The 19234-nt window shown below is 55.0% G+C and overlaps 4 protein-coding genes across 4 annotated transcripts; 3 read left to right on the forward strand and 1 right to left on the reverse strand.

Annotated features, from left to right (window-relative positions):
* MIND_01351500 (uncharacterized protein) lies at nt 1–1265 on the reverse strand (the record flags this gene model as incomplete). The annotated part of the gene is made up of 4 exons (XM_037369948.1): nt 1–170; nt 226–302; nt 358–1040; nt 1095–1265. 4 exons carry the CDS (start codon nt 1263–1265, stop codon nt 1–3), a joined length of 1101 nt encoding a protein of 366 aa, XP_037213504.1.
* A 2484-nt stretch (nt 1266–3749) lies between these two features.
* Nucleotides 3750–6474, forward strand: MIND_01351600 (D-ser-dehydrat domain-containing protein; the record flags this gene model as incomplete). The annotated part of the gene is made up of 4 exons (XM_037369949.1): nt 3750–3971; nt 4025–4180; nt 4235–4682; nt 4733–6474. The coding sequence occupies 4 exons, from the start codon at nt 3750–3752 to the stop codon at nt 6472–6474; spliced, it is 2568 nt and encodes an 855-aa protein (XP_037213505.1).
* A 586-nt stretch (nt 6475–7060) lies between these two features.
* On the forward strand, nt 7061–8559 carry MIND_01351700 (Non-specific serine/threonine protein kinase; the record flags this gene model as incomplete). The annotated part of the gene is made up of 6 exons (XM_037369950.1): nt 7061–7324; nt 7384–7525; nt 7580–7689; nt 7745–8088; nt 8140–8421; nt 8466–8559. The coding sequence occupies 6 exons, from the start codon at nt 7061–7063 to the stop codon at nt 8557–8559; spliced, it is 1236 nt and encodes a 411-aa protein (XP_037213506.1).
* A 9026-nt stretch (nt 8560–17585) lies between these two features.
* Nucleotides 17586–18860, forward strand: MIND_01351800 (uncharacterized protein; the record flags this gene model as incomplete). Its single annotated transcript, XM_037369951.1, has 1 exon — nt 17586–18860. One exon carries the CDS (start codon nt 17586–17588, stop codon nt 18858–18860), a length of 1275 nt encoding a protein of 424 aa, XP_037213507.1.
* Nucleotides 18861–19234: the final 374 nt, after the last annotated feature.

The raw sequence follows: 19234 nt of genomic DNA on the forward strand, positions 1-19234 counted from the left end.
TCAAGATAAATATGAACGGATCCATTGCATCATGACCTCAAGTTTTGACTGTGTCGTGGCAGAGGTTATTTGAATGCCGTCCGATAAGATGGAGCTGGTATTGTTGGGTGAAGACTCTGGATCATTGGATAGCACAAGACGTTCGTGCTTCCGAGCCGCGAGAAGGACAGCTGAAGAATGATAAGGACATGCTAGTAAACGGTGAATATTCACAAGCCAATTCACCTGTTTTTGTAGCATAAAGCTCTTCTGATTCTTGCTCGACTGCTTGACGCAGGCGGTCCATCGATTCGGCCGCAATCCTACATCGAAGGATCAAGGTTAGGACGGTATTGGAACGGATTGGGACGAAATCACCTTCGAATCTGTGCTCGTTCGTCATAAAACGACTGAGGATTTCGCAGTTCGCCAACACGAGAAAGATCGTGCGTTATGTTGACGGTGAGCATGTCACTGGGGGCCTCCTTCGGAAAGATTAATCCGCACAGATAGAGGTCTTCATCTTCATCCAGATCCTCGAGTTCGTCATTCGTCGTCGACCGTGACTGAGCATCAACATCATCGGCAATGTAAGAGAACGTCGTGTTCATAGGCGATTCATCGAGACCCTCAGAGGCTTCTTGCTCCTCATTGAAGGCGATTCCTTCGTCACTGTTGTCAACAGCATCCAACCCACTGCTTTCGACAAGACTGCGAGAAAACAGAACGGACTGTCTGAGACGGTCCAGATCAATCATGTCATCATGGCGAGATATATCTTCGTCAACCATAGAGCAACAAAGAGGATCGGTTGTTATAACAGTCGGGCAGCGCACCGTCTCACGAAGGAAAGGTGAGAGATAGCAGTCGCCCCAGGGAAGGGGTTTCAGTGTTCGAAGAGGCTCCCGAGAACCTGGATGTTGAGAGTGGGAAGTGGGAAAGATAGGAATGGACATCGCTGAGTCGATACAGAGAGAGGGAACATCGGGTGGCAATCCTTGAACGAGAAATTCCACGACCTCTGCCCGGAAAGAGATCATTGGGTGGCGCATTTCCCTTGTCTGAAAGCACAGTGTAAGCGAATATCTGCAAAAAACCAAAAATATTACACGTACACCAGGGACGAACACTACATAGTCGTGAAATTCCATTGACTCTGCAGCTTTGAGAGCTTCCGGGTCATTGAGATGGGCCAGGGAAGCAATGGGGTCGATCCTCAGGATTGCAAATGCACCATCTTGAGGAACAAAAATAGGAGCAGTGGTGCTGGTGTTGGTGGTCGACATGAGGGAAACGGTTCTTTGTTAGCTATAGCCTTGTCCCTGCCAGGGGCCTTCATATATATTTATACCTAAACAATGAACGACAACAAAGCTCGCCTGTCATCAGCGCTTTGATCATAATGTCCTATTGATTTTATGAGTGGGATACATGTACAGAGATAATTGGTTTCCTCACTGTACCTCATTTTTAGCTCTCGATGTCCAATGCCTATGTCGAACCTTGCCTCAGCTCCGTCTGCTGGCCTGAACTTGGACGCGCAACTTCCCGACCGTTAAACGGAGATCTGAAGAAAGCCGAAAGCGATTTGAATGTGCCAGTGGGAGACACCATCGTCTTGCCCCAACGATTGCTACTCCAGCATGGCCCTCTGAAAAGCTTTCTGAGCCTAACAACAGGCCAAACCGGCTTGTGCAGCGACACCCGCTCGTTCCTCGAGTCTGTTTGCCGCGACTGGAGCACGCAAGGCCACCAAGAGGGTACGGCCTGGCGGCCGTGCATTATCAGCCGGGTCATCGAAGACGTCGAGGGGAATAGACTTGTGTATCTGCTCCCGTTGGCCACATTCAAAGGGAAACCAATAACACAAGTTAGTCCCGAATTGCGAAGGAATGTTGTCGAGGTCCACCAAGAGACGATCCCAGCAGCTCATTTCGACACTGTATCACATGTGCACTCCAGTCCGGGTTACAAGATGGTCGATACCAGAACGCAGAAGCCAGACATCAGTTTTTATTAACACAAGAACACGGGCCCATCCGATTATATCCTGGAGAGACGTTGACGAAGAAGTATGCGTCTAGTGCGCTGCCCCACGGGACGAGATTCCCGGACCCCACGGTGCCCAATGTGTTGAGGGAAGGCAAAGCCAGAAGAGATGCGTTTAAGAAGGAGATGGAATCCAATCCGGAAATGGTGGCGGAAGCAGCTCGTCGTTATGTGGTGAGTGTGTGGTGGCCATTCTTGAATATTGTCCTCAATAAACCTGCTTCTAGAGGGGTGTGATTGCGTGTCGAAGCGCGAAGAGCAGCCAAAACATACCGATGGTACATTCGGTACATTCTGTGGCTCTGCGATGAGCTCGTGGTCTAACAGCGAATGCAGAGTAGACATTCGATGATGAACTTGAAGTCAACAGCCTCGCCATCAGTCGACTCTGGAAGAAGCCAAAAAGTCCTTGGTTCGCCTCTACGGAATATATCCAATATGGAGGCGCTACATGACGCATTTGCAGCAAGATTGACCGTGGTATGTAGGCGAAATACTCGTAGGCGAGTTCGAAGCTGAGAATTTATCTTGTTGCTTATAGAAGGCTAAGGGAGGAAGGAAAAAGTAGAGGAGCGGCAAGGCAATCGATACTATGTGCATATCCTTCTAGTTAGTAGTCAGAAGAATACATAAGTGGTTAGGACACACCTGGCCAGCCGCTTTCCCGCTTGAGGAGTCATATATCCCCACTCGCACAGGGTTGGCAAGACATTACATGGTCCTGCATTGCGAGCTTCTGAACACTCTCAGCAATCCCGAACTGGTCATGGTCACTGGCACGGAGGTCAACATCAAAAGGTGATTGACACGTGATAGCGAGTGCTCTTCAATCTCGTCCTAGAAGTTCGGCTCACTCAGAACTCTCACTCTACTTTTGTTCTCAATGCTTACAATGCGGCACCTTATATGACTTCTAGGCTGACACGTCTTTATCAAGCCATTCATGCAAGCACCATTCGGATTCCATTCAAGTCTAACTGTTGGCCTCACATCTTGATGCAGAAGCAGCGGTCTGCGAAATGTTTAACTCTCGCAAATGGGCATGTAGGATATCACATCCGTCATCGCAACCTAGTGCAAGATAACCACGACGACGAGAGCGTCGAATCATAAAGCGGTTAAAGCCAAGAACTTGTCAATAAAGGGCGTGGAGGGATTACTTTAGCTTCACACCAGCCATTGAGCCATAGCCCATCTTGCAAGCTTTTCCGACTATACCGGATCCACACAAGCCGGCGCTATTGGAGTCAAACTGATGCAGAAGTATCTATGGCGGTACTAGGGATAACACGGGCGGGCATTTTGACAGCAGACGCTGGGCGTGTCTTCTATTGTGGGCATTTGACAAGTCTTGCTGGCAAAATTCTTTTATTGTGTTGTGTTCTCACACGGAGAAGGCACAAGGAACTTGAATGAGAGGGCGAAGCCGCTAGGTTTCGGGGAAGTTATAGAGGCCGCGATGGCCAGGTTGGTGCGCCACACAAAGAGACGAGACTGCAAGCAGCAATAGATGATGGGTCGGGAAAGGGTATGTTGGCGCCCCGCAGAGTAGATAGTTCAAGATAGATGTAGAGATTCATTCCAGTCTGTAATCGAACTCGAATCGCCATTCCCGCTGCCCGACCCCACGGACCGCTATGTCCGGGATCACCGTGACATTTTACATTGTGTGTCCCATCCTCTCTTTTCTCCTCCTTCCACCATCCCACTCTTCCGTTGCCATGTTCCCACCGTCTTTCAATGACCCTTGGCCACCCTCGGCAACAAGCCTGGCTTCGGCGCGGGCCAGCCTGTCCGAAGGTATCAAAACTGCTGAAACTCTCGCTCAACGCAAGGCCCTGGCGGAAGCGAGGTTGACCAAGATGGTCGCGGATGCACAGGCGGTCATTAACGAGCTGGCTCGGGAGGAGACTGCTGTGCAAGAGGGAATAATCAACATGAAGGTACGCATATTGTCCTTCCTGAGACAAAACAACGTGCTAACCGCGTGGCGCAGGCCTATCTTGCACCTATCCGACGCCTCCCTGGCGACGTTCTCAATGAGCTATTTGCGTGGTGTTTTGAGGACCATCCGTGTGTAGGCTGGGTTCTGGCGGCTGTTTGCGCAGCGTGGAGACGACAGGCGCTTGCTATCCCGCGGTTGTGGACGAAGGTCAATTCTACTACAGCCATCTTCGGCCCGTTATTTGACTCTGATTATATGTAGATTCGACTGGTAACCAACCAGAGCGCATCTCCCGAGACCTTGCGGCTGTGGCTTGAGCGGTCAGGTCCGACAGCACCGCTGGATATTGAGGTCTACCTCCGAGTAGTGCATGCTTCGGGTGAAACAGCACCACCTCCCCCTCCTACAAACCAATATCGTGGTCGTCGTAGACACGACTTTCCCATTTCATACCCCCCACCACCTCTTGCGCAGCCAGTCTCTGGCGTCCAAGAATCCCCTCATTTCACTCCCCATGCAGTCCCTCCTGTTATTCCACAGCATCCGTCATGGGACGCTCCTTCTCCTCGTCCGTCAGTTTCTCCAACAGAGGCTCATTGGGGGCATGTCGCCATTTTCTATCTCATTAACCAGATGCATCGCTGGGAACGTTTCATATTTCGTTTCGAGAAGGGATTTGCCTCGTTGGGTTCTCTCAGGTCTATCTCGGGTGTGTTCTATTACCTATTTCCGCATTATCGCGTCTAATTTCTCCCACAGGCAGCGCTCCATTCCTGAAGGAATTCGAGGTATCTTGCGCAACGCCGGGCTACTTTTCGGCAGACTGGTCATGGTCACCCACAGCACTGCCAAATTCCCCAGTATCATTCCCGTCTCTCGAGTCACTCGCATTACAATACACGCCTTTCCGCCCCACATCATCGCTCTTTGTTCATCCTGCCAGTCATCTCCATACATTATCACTGCGAGCCCTTCCAGGAGCGACTATACCTCTTGATCAGCTTATGGCCATCCTCAAGGCAAATCGGTCTTCCCTCATCATTCTCCGATTGCATTTCGCGGCTCTTGCACCAGCAGTATTGCCGTTGCCAGGTGCTCCCCTCGTTCACAACAATCATCATCATCACAACCACAACCATTTGAGCGGACTAAACCCGGCCAACCAACTGACGCTTTCATCCCTCGAAGAGTTGTATTTCGGCGGGTATCATCTGCTCACAGGCTTAATTGACACGCTGGTGACACCGTCCCTGACGAGCCTGGAGGTAGACGTGGATATTGCAAGGGATCCGATCGAGGACACGATCGTAGGTCTTGTGGCGAGGAGTGTAGGATGTACCCTCAAGGTGCTTAGCATCGGGTATGGAGCTGGTGGTTCTATGTTGCGAGAACAAATGGGTCAAACGCGATCGGGGTTATACACTTCCGGAAAACCTTCCGGCAACAAAAACACCCCGTCTTCGGTCCAGCACTCTCTTGCAGTTTCCTCGCCCCCGTCCGCCCACAGTGGCTCGGCCTTGATTGCATGGAACTTCCTCAGCGATGTTGGTGCTAATATTGAGATCCTCAAGGTCGGAGGTGGTGCTATAGATGGCTTACTCAATGCGCTAGCGAGTCCGGATGACGGAGGTGGGGGCGGGCCCAACCCATTCTGGGGTGGTGCTGGCGGGGGAATGTTTGGTGGGCTGGGTATAGGAACTGGGTGGCCACCACCTCCACCACCGATAAACCCGTCGTTCGTGGTCAGTCCTGCTGGGAATCTGATACCTATGACGGTGCCACTCGCTGGTGGACTGACGCTGCCACCAATTACGCTGGTCCAACCAGGAACTCAAATGGTGGGCATTGGTATCAATGTTGTTCCGAATCCCGCCGCGAATGCGACAACTGCGACAACAACAACAGCAGCGCAACCCGGATCTGTCACGATTTTGCCTGCCCTGCCCCCACCGCCCAGTCTGCCTACCCTCCCACCGTTGATCAACACCTTCAATGGTATCAATGGTATGAACGCGCCGGGATGGCTTTGTCCAAAGCTGCGTGGGCTCTACCTTCGCGGATGTGCGGGGCATCACACGCAGACTTCTTCGACACCACTGCACTCGCCACATTTGCATCACCCGCATTACGTGTCGCCGTATGGCCATCACAACGGGCCTCCTGTTGTGCTAGGAGTCAACCACGGCTTGGGGTTTGCCGCAGCCTCCAGCGCGGGCAGCCTGGGCATCGGGACCAGCGCAAACGGAGGTAGCAGTCCCAGCTCGAGTTATGGCGGATTTGGCGCCGGCATGGACGGTGTGATGCGTCTTGTGAAGGTCATTGATGCGCGGAATCCGCCGGGTCCGCCAGTGGGCAGCTGGGGCGGGGGTGCCAGCGCGGTCCAGAGGCTCGAGCGGCTCGAGATGGAGGATTGCGCGGGCCTTGGGGACGATGTCGTCAGATGGCTGCAGGATCGCGTGGGCAGGGACAATGTGTGGACTTGTGTTACTGGGACGGCTTGACAATAGTCGGGTCGCCTTTTCCTCTTTTTTGTCTCGGCTTCTTTTAAATTTGGTGTATTCACGATGACGTAGATCACTTGGTGTATACATAGGCTTAAGACATGTTAAGTGCATGTAATGAATAATTTAAATATTCACTGCCAAGGTTCTATCTGCATGGTCTTACCTAGTGGCAGTTTGTTTGTTTGTTTGTAATACGGTACAGTAGCAGAAGTCCATCCTTGGGATCAAGTATCAGTCTAAGTCAAGTTGGAGATTATTCAAGTTGGGTCTATTCCATCCAGCTAGTTTCCTGGACACACCCTTTCCTAGATTGAGGTCTGAGGTCTAAGGTAAGTGTAATAAGTAGTTTATAGTTCAAAAAAGTGCAAGGTCGAAGAATGCGATGAACTTGTGTTGTGAAAGAACTTGTCAAGTGCCAGTGCTAGGCTACAATTGCAAGTGTGACTGCATCATGGCACCAAGACTGCATAGCCTTTTATATCCTGACTACCTCCCCTAACTACCCGATCCCTCCTTGGATTACCATCATCTTGGTCTTCGCTCTGTGTTAGCCTGAGGTCGTCGTCGTCACTCCCATCCATAAATGTCATATACGGGTTCGACTGCCCGGCGTGCCCGCCGGGGGGCCTTCACTTTCAATCCCAACTTAGCTTTGGGTTCGTCTTACTCAACCTCTTACTCAGGCATCGGCGAATCTCCATCTTTGTCGAGCAGCGTAGCGGGCGCTGTTGTTCGGCAAGGCTCAGTCAGCGTCAAAGAAGAGGGCACGCTGACCAGTTGGGTATGGAAGGTCAAATGGCTCATTCTCAAGGACATGACCCTTACCCTCCATAAATCTGCCGGTGAGGTGTGTTCTTCTTACTACTGTCGCGCTCGTCACTTGCTTGCTAATACCCGGTTTCACAGACCGCTCCCCAACAAATCGTCATCCTCCTCCGCGACATCACAAGCATCGACCGAACCGACCTCAAGCCATACTGCCTACTCATGGAGACACAGGACAGGAAACGGTACCACTTTTCGCTCAAGAGTGACGAAGAGCTGTATGGTGAGATGTCTGGCCTCTTGACACAATTGATACTAGTATTCACTCTACATATAGGCTGGCAAGACGATATCCACTCCCGCTCCCCGCTTCTGGGATTCAGCAACCCATACAACATTGTCCACAAAGTCCATGTTGGTTTTGATCCAGTCAGTGGCGCGTTTACTGTAAGTTTGGTTCTCGGTTTCATGGTGTCACGGTCTCTCTCAACGGTAAATGAAGGGGATGCCCTATCAATGGAGCAAGCTACTCACCAAATCTCGCGAGGACTATGCCAAAGACCCCCAGGCAATGCCCACGTTGTCTGCACCCCCAGCCTACCACTCGATGCCATCGTCTGCTCCGCCAGCAACAAAAAAGCACGAGAAATACTACTACGAGGACGGAAACCTGGTTCTCCAAGCAGGTGATACCCTTTTCCGGGTTTGGGATGGTACAATCCGCCGCCACGCCACTGCTTTTCCTCTGCCTACCGCCAAAAAACCTACATCCGATGAGAACCCGCTTGTCCTAGAGGATGTTTCGACTGCCGATTTCGAGCGACTATTGTGGATCCTCTATCCACCGTGTGTCATTATCGACTTCCCCCGTTCCAACAGCCTCATAGTACTTGACAGTGTCCTGGGCCAATGCCTTGCTTCGACCTCTGCCGACTGGACCGCCATTCTCGCATTAGCCACGAAGTATTCGCTGTCGGACGTCAGGGACTTGGCGATCCGGGAACTGGGAAAGCTTTCGCTCGACCCTGTGGAGAAAATCGCATTGCAGCAGATGTATACTATCGACAGGAAGTGGGCCGGTGACGCTTTCATCGCACTATGTACCCGTGCGCCAGCGTTGAAAATTGAAGAGGGCAAGAAACTTGGAATTGAGATGACTGTTCAGGTTGCTAGCGCTCGGTATGTTTATGTTCCTTGTAGGTGTTTTCTTGACAAGAATACAGGGAAAAACTCAACAAATGGGGTCGAAAGCCAGAGGAGATCAAGAAAGTGGTGGCGGAAGTTTGGGGGATCACTGTTGAAACACCAGTAGCTTGAGGTCAAGCAGCGGCCGAATATAATCGAACAAATGAAGTATAAGTTTTATATATTATGTATATATTACACACCTGGGGTTGGGCCGGGCTAGCCCATTTCTCCACCAAATTGAGTAAAATAAAATGCTTTCAGATAGGATTAGTTAATAATAAATATCTATGCAATGGCAACATCATCGCCCTCAGGCTCAAACATGATGCGCGCATTCCCCGACACCCCAACTCTTCCCGCTAAAAAGAGGAAAAATGTGTGCAATCAATCAGAATGATCCAGGAATAAGTTCCATATTAAAACATTTATCTGTTGTTGAGATACTTATATATTTCGTTAAGTGGATCCTGACGTACACAAGGGAGATATGGCCTGGTTTACAGACACCAAATACTTAAATATCTTGTATACTTACTACGTACCTCCTGATATGCCTCAAGTGGTGGAAGATATTGTGAGGAAGGCCAGATACCCCTGAATCACTTAACTGGTACAATGACCACTTTTAATTTATAGTGTTGGCCTATTATGATATTATTATATCAAATACATAATAATAATAATGTGAAACATTATCTTATAATATTCCATAATATATTATGGTTATATCCCATGTATCTTCGTAGGGATGCCGCCCGTGGCCATAGCCACGGGTCAACGGCACCCATCAACAGGTGGCTGTTGCCGTCCCGTTGGCTACTTCCCAGATCCCTTCGACGGGGACGGTTACGGGACGGCTCACACCTGTAACAACCATCAAATTACGGCCCTCACGGCCGTCACTACGGGTCGACGGCTGATGAGCCACTGAACACGTGGTTCCCATTGATTTGGGAGGTATTTGAGCTATATTTGGGCTCGCCAGGACAATTCCGCCAAAGTCGTGGCAATATGGCCTAGCATTCCGCGTAATCCTTGCATAATCCCGTCCAAACGACCCAGATCCCGATGACAAAATAAGGTGACTTGGCTTGTGCGCATGAGATCTGCGGTGAATCATCTCCACCTCTGCACTATTTGATGGTTTCCAGTGATGATTGATAGGTTCACGTGGATACAGCAAATTTTAGCACACAATATGGGCCAAGAAGGATCAAATCTTCCCAGAATAACCCGTTGACCGTCGGGTGGCCGTAACGGGCCGTCCTATTGACCGTCCTGTACCGTCAGCACCTTCGGAATGTCCCCCGACAGCCGTGGATTCAACGGCCGTGTCAGACTGTGGGTCGGGCCATGCAAGGACCTCTCCTAACAACGTGCGCCCGGAACAGAACAGACAGATCGTCGGGCCCGCAAGTACGGCGAGCGGGGTAGATCGAAACCGAAAGGGCCCGTTAACTCGGCCTCTTGTCGCTGTCAGTGGTTGAAGGTTCGAATCGGGTTATGTCAGGCCCGATGAGTCGATGGCACCTCCTTGCACGGAGTAAGGTAGTTCTTCAGACGATCTAAGCGATAGAGTACATGGTACGCTATTGCGCATTATATATGCGGGCCCGCAAAGGGGTGATCGGACACCCTGGCCTCCCCTGCTCCTCCCTGCTCCTGTTCCTGGCTGCAGAGGGGACGATTGTACATCTATTGTGGGCCAGGTTCCTAAACTCCTAGCACTCCTCCCCAGTTCCCTGGTGTCGAGTTGGGCTTGGCAACGGCTCAACGCGTCGTTCTCGGTCACATGCTTCCCACATGTGCGTTCCTCCTACTAGGGCGCATGTTCCCCATTGTCACCTGCTGTGTGTTACGGGCCCGCGGTGGTCCGACACCAGCGCCGGAGCGGACAGGCCGTGGCCGTAGCTCACCCGTCATATCGACGGCCGCTGCCGTTACGGCAATGGCTGGCATCCCTACACCTTTGGATACTTTGAGGTTATCCTTAGAGCACAACGGGATTTTTACGCAATGAAGGTATGAATGTTTCCCTTTAAACAGTTAATCTGCACATGGACTCCCTCGCACAAGTTCAGACTCTCCAACCATCAACATGGATCTTTACCCATTTGGACTTTTGTGTCACGGATAAGACCCGGCCCGTCCGCTCCGGCGCTGGTGTCGGGCCATTGCGGGCCCGCAACACGCAGCACGTGACGACGGGGAACATGCGCCCCAGTAGGAGGAACGCACACGTGGGAAGCACGTGACCGAGAACGACGCGTCGAGCCGTCGCCGAGCCCAACTCGACACAAGGGGACTGGGGAGGAGTGCTAGGAGGTCAGGAGTAGCGCCTGGCCCGCAAGGGATGTACGATCGTCCCCTCTGCGGCCAGGAACGGGAGCGAGGAGGAGGAGGAGGGGCCAGGGTGTCCGATCACCCCCTTTGCGGGCCCGCGTTATATAAGGCGCGATAGTGTACCCTGTACTCTATCGCTTAGATCGTCTGAAGAACTACCTTACTCCGTGCGAGGAGACGCTATCGACTCATCGGGCCCGACACGACCCGATTCGAACCTTCGACCACCGACTACGACAAGGGACCGAGTTCACGGGCCCTTTCGGTTTCGATCTACCCCGCCCGCCGTACTTGCGGGCCCGACTATTCGTCTGTTCTGTTCCGGGCGCACGTTCTTAGGAGAAGTCCTTGCACGGCCCAACCCGCAGTCTGACAGAATCTAAGCGATCCCCCTACACCCGCAACAGAATGGACACTACCACCGTCATCGCACTCCTGGCGTGGGCTACGATAGTGGCTATCGTCATCGCCTCCCTTGCCTACCTATACGGACGCACCCTCGAAGCCCAACCCGTGGTCTTCAACCACGTCCTCTACGGGAGAAAGGAGCCCGCTCTGAAGTGGGGCACCCCTAGGCAGGTCTCCCTGGACGAACACCATCGGCACATGGAACACGCCTGCCCGGCCCAGGGTGCCGGGCCCGCCGCAAAGCGCCCGACGCCTCAACAACTCACCGCCCCTCCCCGCGTACGGCCGGACCCCCGATCCGAATCGTCTCGGACCACCCCGGGCCACCGGCACACTCTGCCTGATGAAATAGGGCACACCTCCCTCCGTACGAAGGCCCTGGGGGCCATCCTTATTCCTCTCATAATCTGCTCTATTTTAACCTTTGGCGGGGCCTCCGTGCCCCTAATAATAAAATCTCCTGTTTTTACCCACCACACGACGAAGGAGCACAAGACGATTGGTTGATTGCAAAAAAATACAAAAAACACGAACAAAAAAGAAACAAGATATAGTCCGAACCACAACGGGGAAGTCCTACGGGAGGGGGCCGACTTGACAAGGCGCGCGAACGACGGCAGCAAACGAAAGGACGGGGATACCCGAACGCCGAGACCCGAGTAGACGGGGAACTCTGGCCGATGTCACCGAAGGACGACCAACGATCCGCCTAAACCTAATCCAGGTCCATCATGTCGAAGCTCAGGCCGTCCCGACGGCACACATCCGCATACACCTCTCGTTCAGCGGCCCGACGCTCTAAACCCTCTGGCGTTTCCCAGAATCCCGACCTCTCGCCCTCAGACCGGTGGATAGCCAGGAGAATGGCGCCCAGATAGCGGCACATGTCGGCAACGTCCCGCGATGCGGTCAGGGACTCCAGCGAGTTCACCAACCGGAGGTCTGCGTCTAGAGAACGCATCGACGACAACTCCGAGGGCACGGGTCCGAGCATCCGGGAAAATCCCCGTCGGCCGAATGAACCGCCGATTGTTGCAACAGCAGCATGCCCAACGGCGACAAGCGTTGATCGGCGGGCACCGACAGATCCCCATGCAACCGGCGAGACTCGGCGATAGCCCGATCCAAGTCCCACTCTCTCCCGAACCATAGGGAGACTCGAGGGAATGATAACACCTGGAAACCCATAGTGGGATAAGGAGGGGGGCGGGTCTCACCCCGCAGGAGCGTGCGGCTGGAACGACGCTTCTCCTGACGAGCGATCCGTGACAGGGGGGGTTGGCCGGCGGAAATTGGGGCGAGGTCTCGGCCGGGACCAACCCGGCGATGGCGGGGGAGACGGCGAGCGGGTGCGAACTCGTTTTCGCACAGGGGATGGGGAGGAGTCCCGAGAAGACCCTGGCGAAAGGACGACCGGGCGGCAACGACGGCCCGAAGAAGGCCCGACCGTCGGGGTCGGGCAACCGATCCTCGTTTGAACGGGGCAAATAGGAGAACAAGAAGGATCGGTACGGAACCGAGGCGGACAGCCCGACTAGATCGGCGAAGCGGGGATCGGGACGCAGCAGCGCAAACTCGCCATCCTCGACTTGACGCTCCCAAAATTCGAAGGAAAACTCGCGCAAATCCGCGGAACGAGCCTTGTACGCATCTGCAAAAGACCGCCAACGCAGACAGGCACGATGGAGCGGGCTGCACACGTCACAAGCCCGACGCACGGGACCAGGGAGTTTCTGAGGAGAACTATCTGGGACGCCCCCACACGGTGCATAAACGATCATGAGCGATGCAATACTCGCAGCAAGGGGAAAGGGATCGGATCACTGTTCCCGGTCGACGAGGGGGCTCTCCTCGGAAAAGCGCCAACTGTCCAGTGGATTCTAGACGAGGGGCCAAGGGGGTGCCGAAATCCCGGTGCAACGGGGTGGGCGACAAGGCCGGGGAGAAAGGAGGATCAAGTTCATCCTCTGCCGACTCGTGTTCCGAAGGGTCGATCCCTAGCGAGGACAAACGACGGGGGCCGGCGATCACTTCCACATCCGAATCTGACTCCGGATCAGAGGGGAAGAACAGTAAGGTCGAAACAGGCGGGGCACCGTCATGCTCTACGTCGATCTCCATCGAAGGGGAGGACCGCGCCCGAGCCACAGGCGCAGGGAAAACGCGCTTCACTATCGAGGCCGCTGCCTCGGGATCTTCCGGACCGCTCTCAGGGCTCGGGAATCGGTCGTCCAACCAAGTCGCCAACGGGAGGAAGCTAAAGGAAACGCCCGCTTCTGCCTCATCCAACGAAGGGCCACCCGAGAACACGAACTCGTCTCGAGGATCTTGCAAGGAGACGACCCGGACGAAGGAGGACCACCGGTCGGCGTGAAGAAACGGCGGGACGAGGGACGGAGGGAGAGGGCCCAGCAGTCGGGCCAGCGTATCGGGATGAGCCATGTTCTCTTGGGGAAATACGCGGAAGGCGGCCACGTGGGCTAGGATAAGGAATCGATCCGATACGAAGGAGGGAAGGCCGGCCGAGGAGGCGCAAGACAATGCATGCAGGATAAGGCGCTGGACGAAGACCGTAAGCGCACGGCCGGAAGCGAGCAAGGAAGGAAACATACCACCCAACGCCACAAGCGGGGAAAGAACGAATCACTGGGGGAAGAAGTGTCGGCAGAGAGGAGATGGGCAAGGAGGCCACGGCCCAGTTGTCCGAACAAGGGGCGGATATCCTGAAGGGAGCCGTCCTCGCAACGCCAGATGAAGGAGGAGGGAAACGCATCGAACAAAACGCCAAAGTAAAGGTGGTGGGGCCCGAAGACAACGGGCTGCCACAGACCGGCTTTCATCAGGCGGTCGAACTCGCCTTGCCACAAGATTCGACGGGAAGACGACGGCAACAGGGGCGCTGCAGGGGGGACTGGGGGAGCGGGAGCTCGATGCGAACGGACTACGTGGGCCAACCGAGGGAGCAGCTTGGAGGAATACTCAGCAACTTGAGACAGAGGCAAGTCCTCCAACGGGCGGAGGCGCTCGAACGACTCCGGGTACGATGGGTCTCGCCCTTGCGCGATGGGCCAGGAGGCAGGAAACTCGATGAGAGACATAGCGGCGAAACGAACGAACAGACGACCAGGCTCCGACGACGGGGGAACCATCTGAGGGCCTAGGGGGGGCAATAACCCGGAGCGGTACAAGTTGGGGGATGACATGAAGAGAATTAGAAGGGGAAGTCCCGGCTTATATGGGGGAACGAACGTGTTCTATATCGAACTTCGACCGAGGCGCGCAGCACAGCCTACTCGCAAGCAATATGAACAAAGGACGCCGTAACTGAATTGGAAAACACCTACGATACGCCGCACGTGACCGCGGTGAAACACTTGATGGACAGGAAGAATCGATCTGCGGACGCCACGAGGCGACAGAAGCCGCGGGAGATTAAAAACGCGCAGCCGAAGCTTAGCTTAAGCTTATGGGCTGGATGGAATTTGCGATTGGAAGGACGAGCTAGAGTCAAATTAACCCGAGAAACCAGGGCGACCGAGCCACGCCGACTCGAGATGAGTCGTTCCTAGGGGAGGGGGTGATGTCACGGATAAGACCTGGCCTGTCCGCTCCGGGCGCTGGTGTCGGGCCATTGCGGGCCCCGCAACACGCAGCACGTGACAACGGGGAACATGCGCCCCAGTAGGAGGAACGCACACGTGGGAAGCACGTGACCGAGAACGACAGCGTCGAGCCGTCCGCCGAGCCCAACTCGACACAAGGGGACTGGGGAGGAGTGCTAGGAGGTCAGGAGTAGCGCCTGGCCCGCAAGGGATGTACGATCGTCCCCTCTGCGGCCAGGAACGGGAGCGAGGAGGAGGAGGAGGGGCCAGGGTGTCCGATCACCCCCTTTGCGGGCCCGCGTATATAAGGCACGATAGTGTACCCTGTACTCTATCGCTTAGATCGTCTGAAGAACTACCTTACTCCGTGCGAGGAGACGCTATCGACTCATCGGGCCCGACACGACCCGATTCGAACCTTCGACCACCAACTACGACAAGGGACCGAGTTCACGGGCCCTTTCGGTTTCGATCTACCCCGCCCGCCGTACTTGTGGGCCCGACTATTCGTCTGTTCTGTTCCGGGCGCACGTTCTTAGGAGAAGTCCTTGCACGGCCCGACCCGCAGTCTGACATTTTGCTTGTTTACTTATATCCTTTAGGCATTTACTTTGTTTCCTTTGCCTCGTATATGTCTTCTCGTTCCCCTTACTTACTATGCCTTTGTACTTAACCCGCAGGGAGATCCTGTGGACCACATTGGATCTCCCTGCAAGGTTATATGCCTTATGCTTACCACTCAGTATAAATACTCGTACTCTACACTCCTGTACTTCAGTTTTGTTATTAATGTTTCTTGCCTTGCTCCCTGCTCTCATTTGACTCCCTCCATGTTCTAAGCCTTATCACCTTCGGCCTCTCTGAACATATCTGTTGGAGTTCATGTATTTGTTCAGGCTTGCTCTCGGCCTGCAAGATGTGTAGTCGCTCACTCCAATATAGTGTTGTGATAGCCACTCGGTTCCCCTTTGGGCTTTCTGTTACTTACATTTGGTTCTTGCATGGCACTTAACAATCAATTATGCCGACCCCTGATTCCACATACTTATCCTCTCTAATTAGAATGATCATTACCCCACATTGGTTATTCTAATTAGAGAGGATAGCTCTGAAACCCCTACACTGTGATAAATACTCCGATAAAGGTGCTATAAAGTGAAGGCTGACTTGCAAGGTAACCTTAGACTTGAAATCTAACACTGGTATGTGACATCACTAAGGCATCAATCAGAAACCAGAATACAAATTTATTATCTGAGGAAGAATGATAAACTTTGAGAGACTCAGTCACTCAGGCTAGTTTAGATGCCTGGCTTACAGTGTGACAAGTGTGACAAAGGGAACTTTTGTACAGTACAACCATCAAACAATGTCACAGATCATCACAAAATCAAAGTTGATAAGCAATTTTTATTAGGTGATCTAATTTTCTTTCTCAGTAAAAATGTGAACTAATTCTACACAGTTTTATATACATTTCAGTGAAACAAATACTTGACAAATACTATATTTTAATTGCATGCAAATAGATACCAAAACCATGACGCAAGTTGTTGAGTGTCACGTCAGTGTGCACGTGATGGGCAAGACCTTGATTTTGAACCACGACCATTATCTCTGCCTATGGACCCAGAGCCCGAACCGCCAGAGGAGTTCATCTTCGGCAACGGGCCGCTCACGCTTAAGCCCGCGAAACCCGGGCCGCTCGCTACGACGACCGCCACGCCCCTCTCGCCGAGTGCCGCCGTGCTCATCTCGCCGTCCCTCCTTGCGGCCTACGCTGCCCGGAACGCCCCCGCCATCATCACTGCAGCGCGCGCGGCCGGTGTCACTGGCCTCGCGGTGTCCGTCCGCCCGGCGACTGGTGAGGATAAGGAGGCGAAAGCAGTGTGGATTGTGTGGGCGGACGTGCGCTTCCGCCAGATGCACTTTGCGCACGCGCTCGCAGTCGAGACGGGTGTGGCCGTGCAGAGAGTTCACTTTCGGGCGTGCCCGATGGGCGTGGGCCTGCGCCAACGGGCGTGGATGGGCGTGGGCGTGGGTTTTGGCGGGCGATCAAAGCCCACGCCCGTCCATCAGGCGTGCCACGCCCATTGGTCGGCTTGGCACGCCCGTTTGTCCTGCTTGGCACGCCGGACAAACGGGCGTGGGCCTTGATATAGTCAGTCCTCTGACTTGTCTGAAGGCTTTTAAAGGGCTTCGTACGGCTCCGCTGGGGCACCGACATAGGCCGGCCGGACTGTGCCAGACCCGCCACTGACCGACTCCGAGTCGGAGCGGACAATAGCTCCACTGGCACGCCAACGGCGCAGCAGACGACGGCGACGAGCGCCAGCTCAGGAGAGCAGGCTACGGTGGGTCCGGTCTGGCGCAGGGGCGGTCATGGGTGTGTCGACGCTGTGCCCGGGTTCCAGGCCCCGGGCTTGCCCCGGCCTGCGCCGACTCAGCGCGCTCGCGAGCCTGCAATCCTGCCGTCCACACGCACAGCTGGCACAAGCCTTAGAGCTTGCAAGGAGCCTGCGTAGAGGTCGAGTGGCTTGCCAAGACAGCTTGGCATCGTGGAAGGCGACGATCAAAGATCTTTGATCGCTGGAAATTACAGTCGACAGGCGCATTCAGATGATGGAGTGCTTTCAAACGGACATCGAGCTATGGTAATAGCTTACTTGTTGCCGACAGTAAGGCGCCGACAGTGTCCCACGCCCGCCCACGCCACGCCCACGCCATCACGGGCGTGCACGCCCGTTGGCGCAGGCCCACGCCGTTTGGCCACGCCCATATGCGATCTCTCTGGCCGTGCATATGCGCCCGTGGGACGCTGTGCCGAAGGGGCTTGCACTCGACGCTGCCCCTATGCCAGCGCCCAGGCCGGAGACAGGGACGTTTCGGGCGGTCCCGGGTGAGTCGGACCCTGTTCCAGGCCCGCCGGTGCAGAAACGCGGCCCGGCGCAGCCCCCGCCGACGCCGGTCCGGCGAGATCCGGTCGTCGATCCGCGCGTGTTCCAGCGCCGCATCATTGACGTGTCGCAAGAGGGACAGCCATCACTCAGCGCGTCGCTCGCGATCCACCGTGCGGACCGCACGCGGCTCAAGTACGATCACGAGGTCCGCGTTCAGCTCGCCGCGGCGCTGCACTTTGATCCGGCGCGCTGGGTCATCGCCGGCGCGCATGTCCGCGTGGCGACCAACGGGGACCCAAGGTTTTCTGTCAACCTGGACTACGACTACCAGATCCCGATCGGCACGCCGCGATACCCGCTGACCCCGCTCGCCCCGGGGCCCGTGCCGGAGCGCTGGGGCAGGCCTGCTGTGTGGAATGCGGCCGCAGTGCCCTTCGTCTGTCGCACATATGGGAATGACGGCATCGGACAGAGCATGGAGGCGTTCCCCGCCGACGACATCGGCACAGAAATCCCCCTCGACATCACCGCGACGGTCGACGTCTACCCCCGGCTGCCTGCCCTCCCGCTGTGGGTCACCGCCCAGTGGCTGCTCCGCGAGCGCCCACGGCTCGGCGGCCCGGGCGGGATTGGCGTGGAGAGGCTTCTCATGATGCGCGCCGAGGCCGACGTGTGGGGCAGCGCCCCCAAGGCTGCGGCGGGCTGGGCAGCGAGCAGCACGGTCCGCACCGCCGCGGCCTGGCCCACCGATGTCAACGATGTCACGGGTCCGTCGGCGCCGGCCCGCGGCCTCCGAGCCCGCCTCACGCCGAGCGTGTCCCGGTACATCCTCGCCGTGGCCCGCGCGGTGGCAACTTGCCGGATGTCCAACCAGCTGCTGACCGACCACAGGCGGTTCTACGAGATGTGCGGCTGGCCCCGCGGGCGCGGCGGGCGGGCCGCTGTCCTGGTCGAGAAGGAGTGGACGATGGTCGTCCCGCTCGTCCAGCAGCCCGGTCCGCGCGACTCGGAGTCCCACGAGTCCGAGGACAACTTGAACCCATACCACGAGGTCGAGGGGGCAGAAAGGGGGCAGGGGCAGGGGCGCGCCTGGCTCCCGGCGAACGGATCATTCCTGTTTGACGCGAAGTACGCCGTGTGGCCGTTGAGGTTCCGGTGGCCCTCGGATGGATGGTGATGTGACTGTATTCTTTTACCATTGTATTATATTCAGTCCCGAATTGTAGGATGAAGTTCCAGTCGAATGCCGGTACTTGATGCATGCATATGCAATTCAAAGGGCATTTCAAACTTTGTATCTGTCTCTGTTTCGACGCGGGGGTGGGCAGTTCTGATTCTTCCGAGTCATCCCTGCTTGTATCCATTTTTGGTATGGATGCTATCAACATCTATTATGTATAACGGCGCAAGCAGAGGAAGGCAAATACTTCACACAAACTTCACAGTCACGGTCTGTATCTCAGCCTCCAGTGCATCATCAATGACAATGTCCGATGCCCGTACATCAATCACGCCGATCATGTCGAGCGCGCCACTTCTTGCTTTACGCCC

The sequence above is a fragment of the Mycena indigotica genome (assembly GCF_014461135.1).
Source record: "Mycena indigotica strain 171206Taipei chromosome Unknown Mind.scaff0016, whole genome shotgun sequence".
NCBI classification, from domain to species: Eukaryota; Fungi; Basidiomycota; class Agaricomycetes; order Agaricales; family Mycenaceae; genus Mycena; species Mycena indigotica.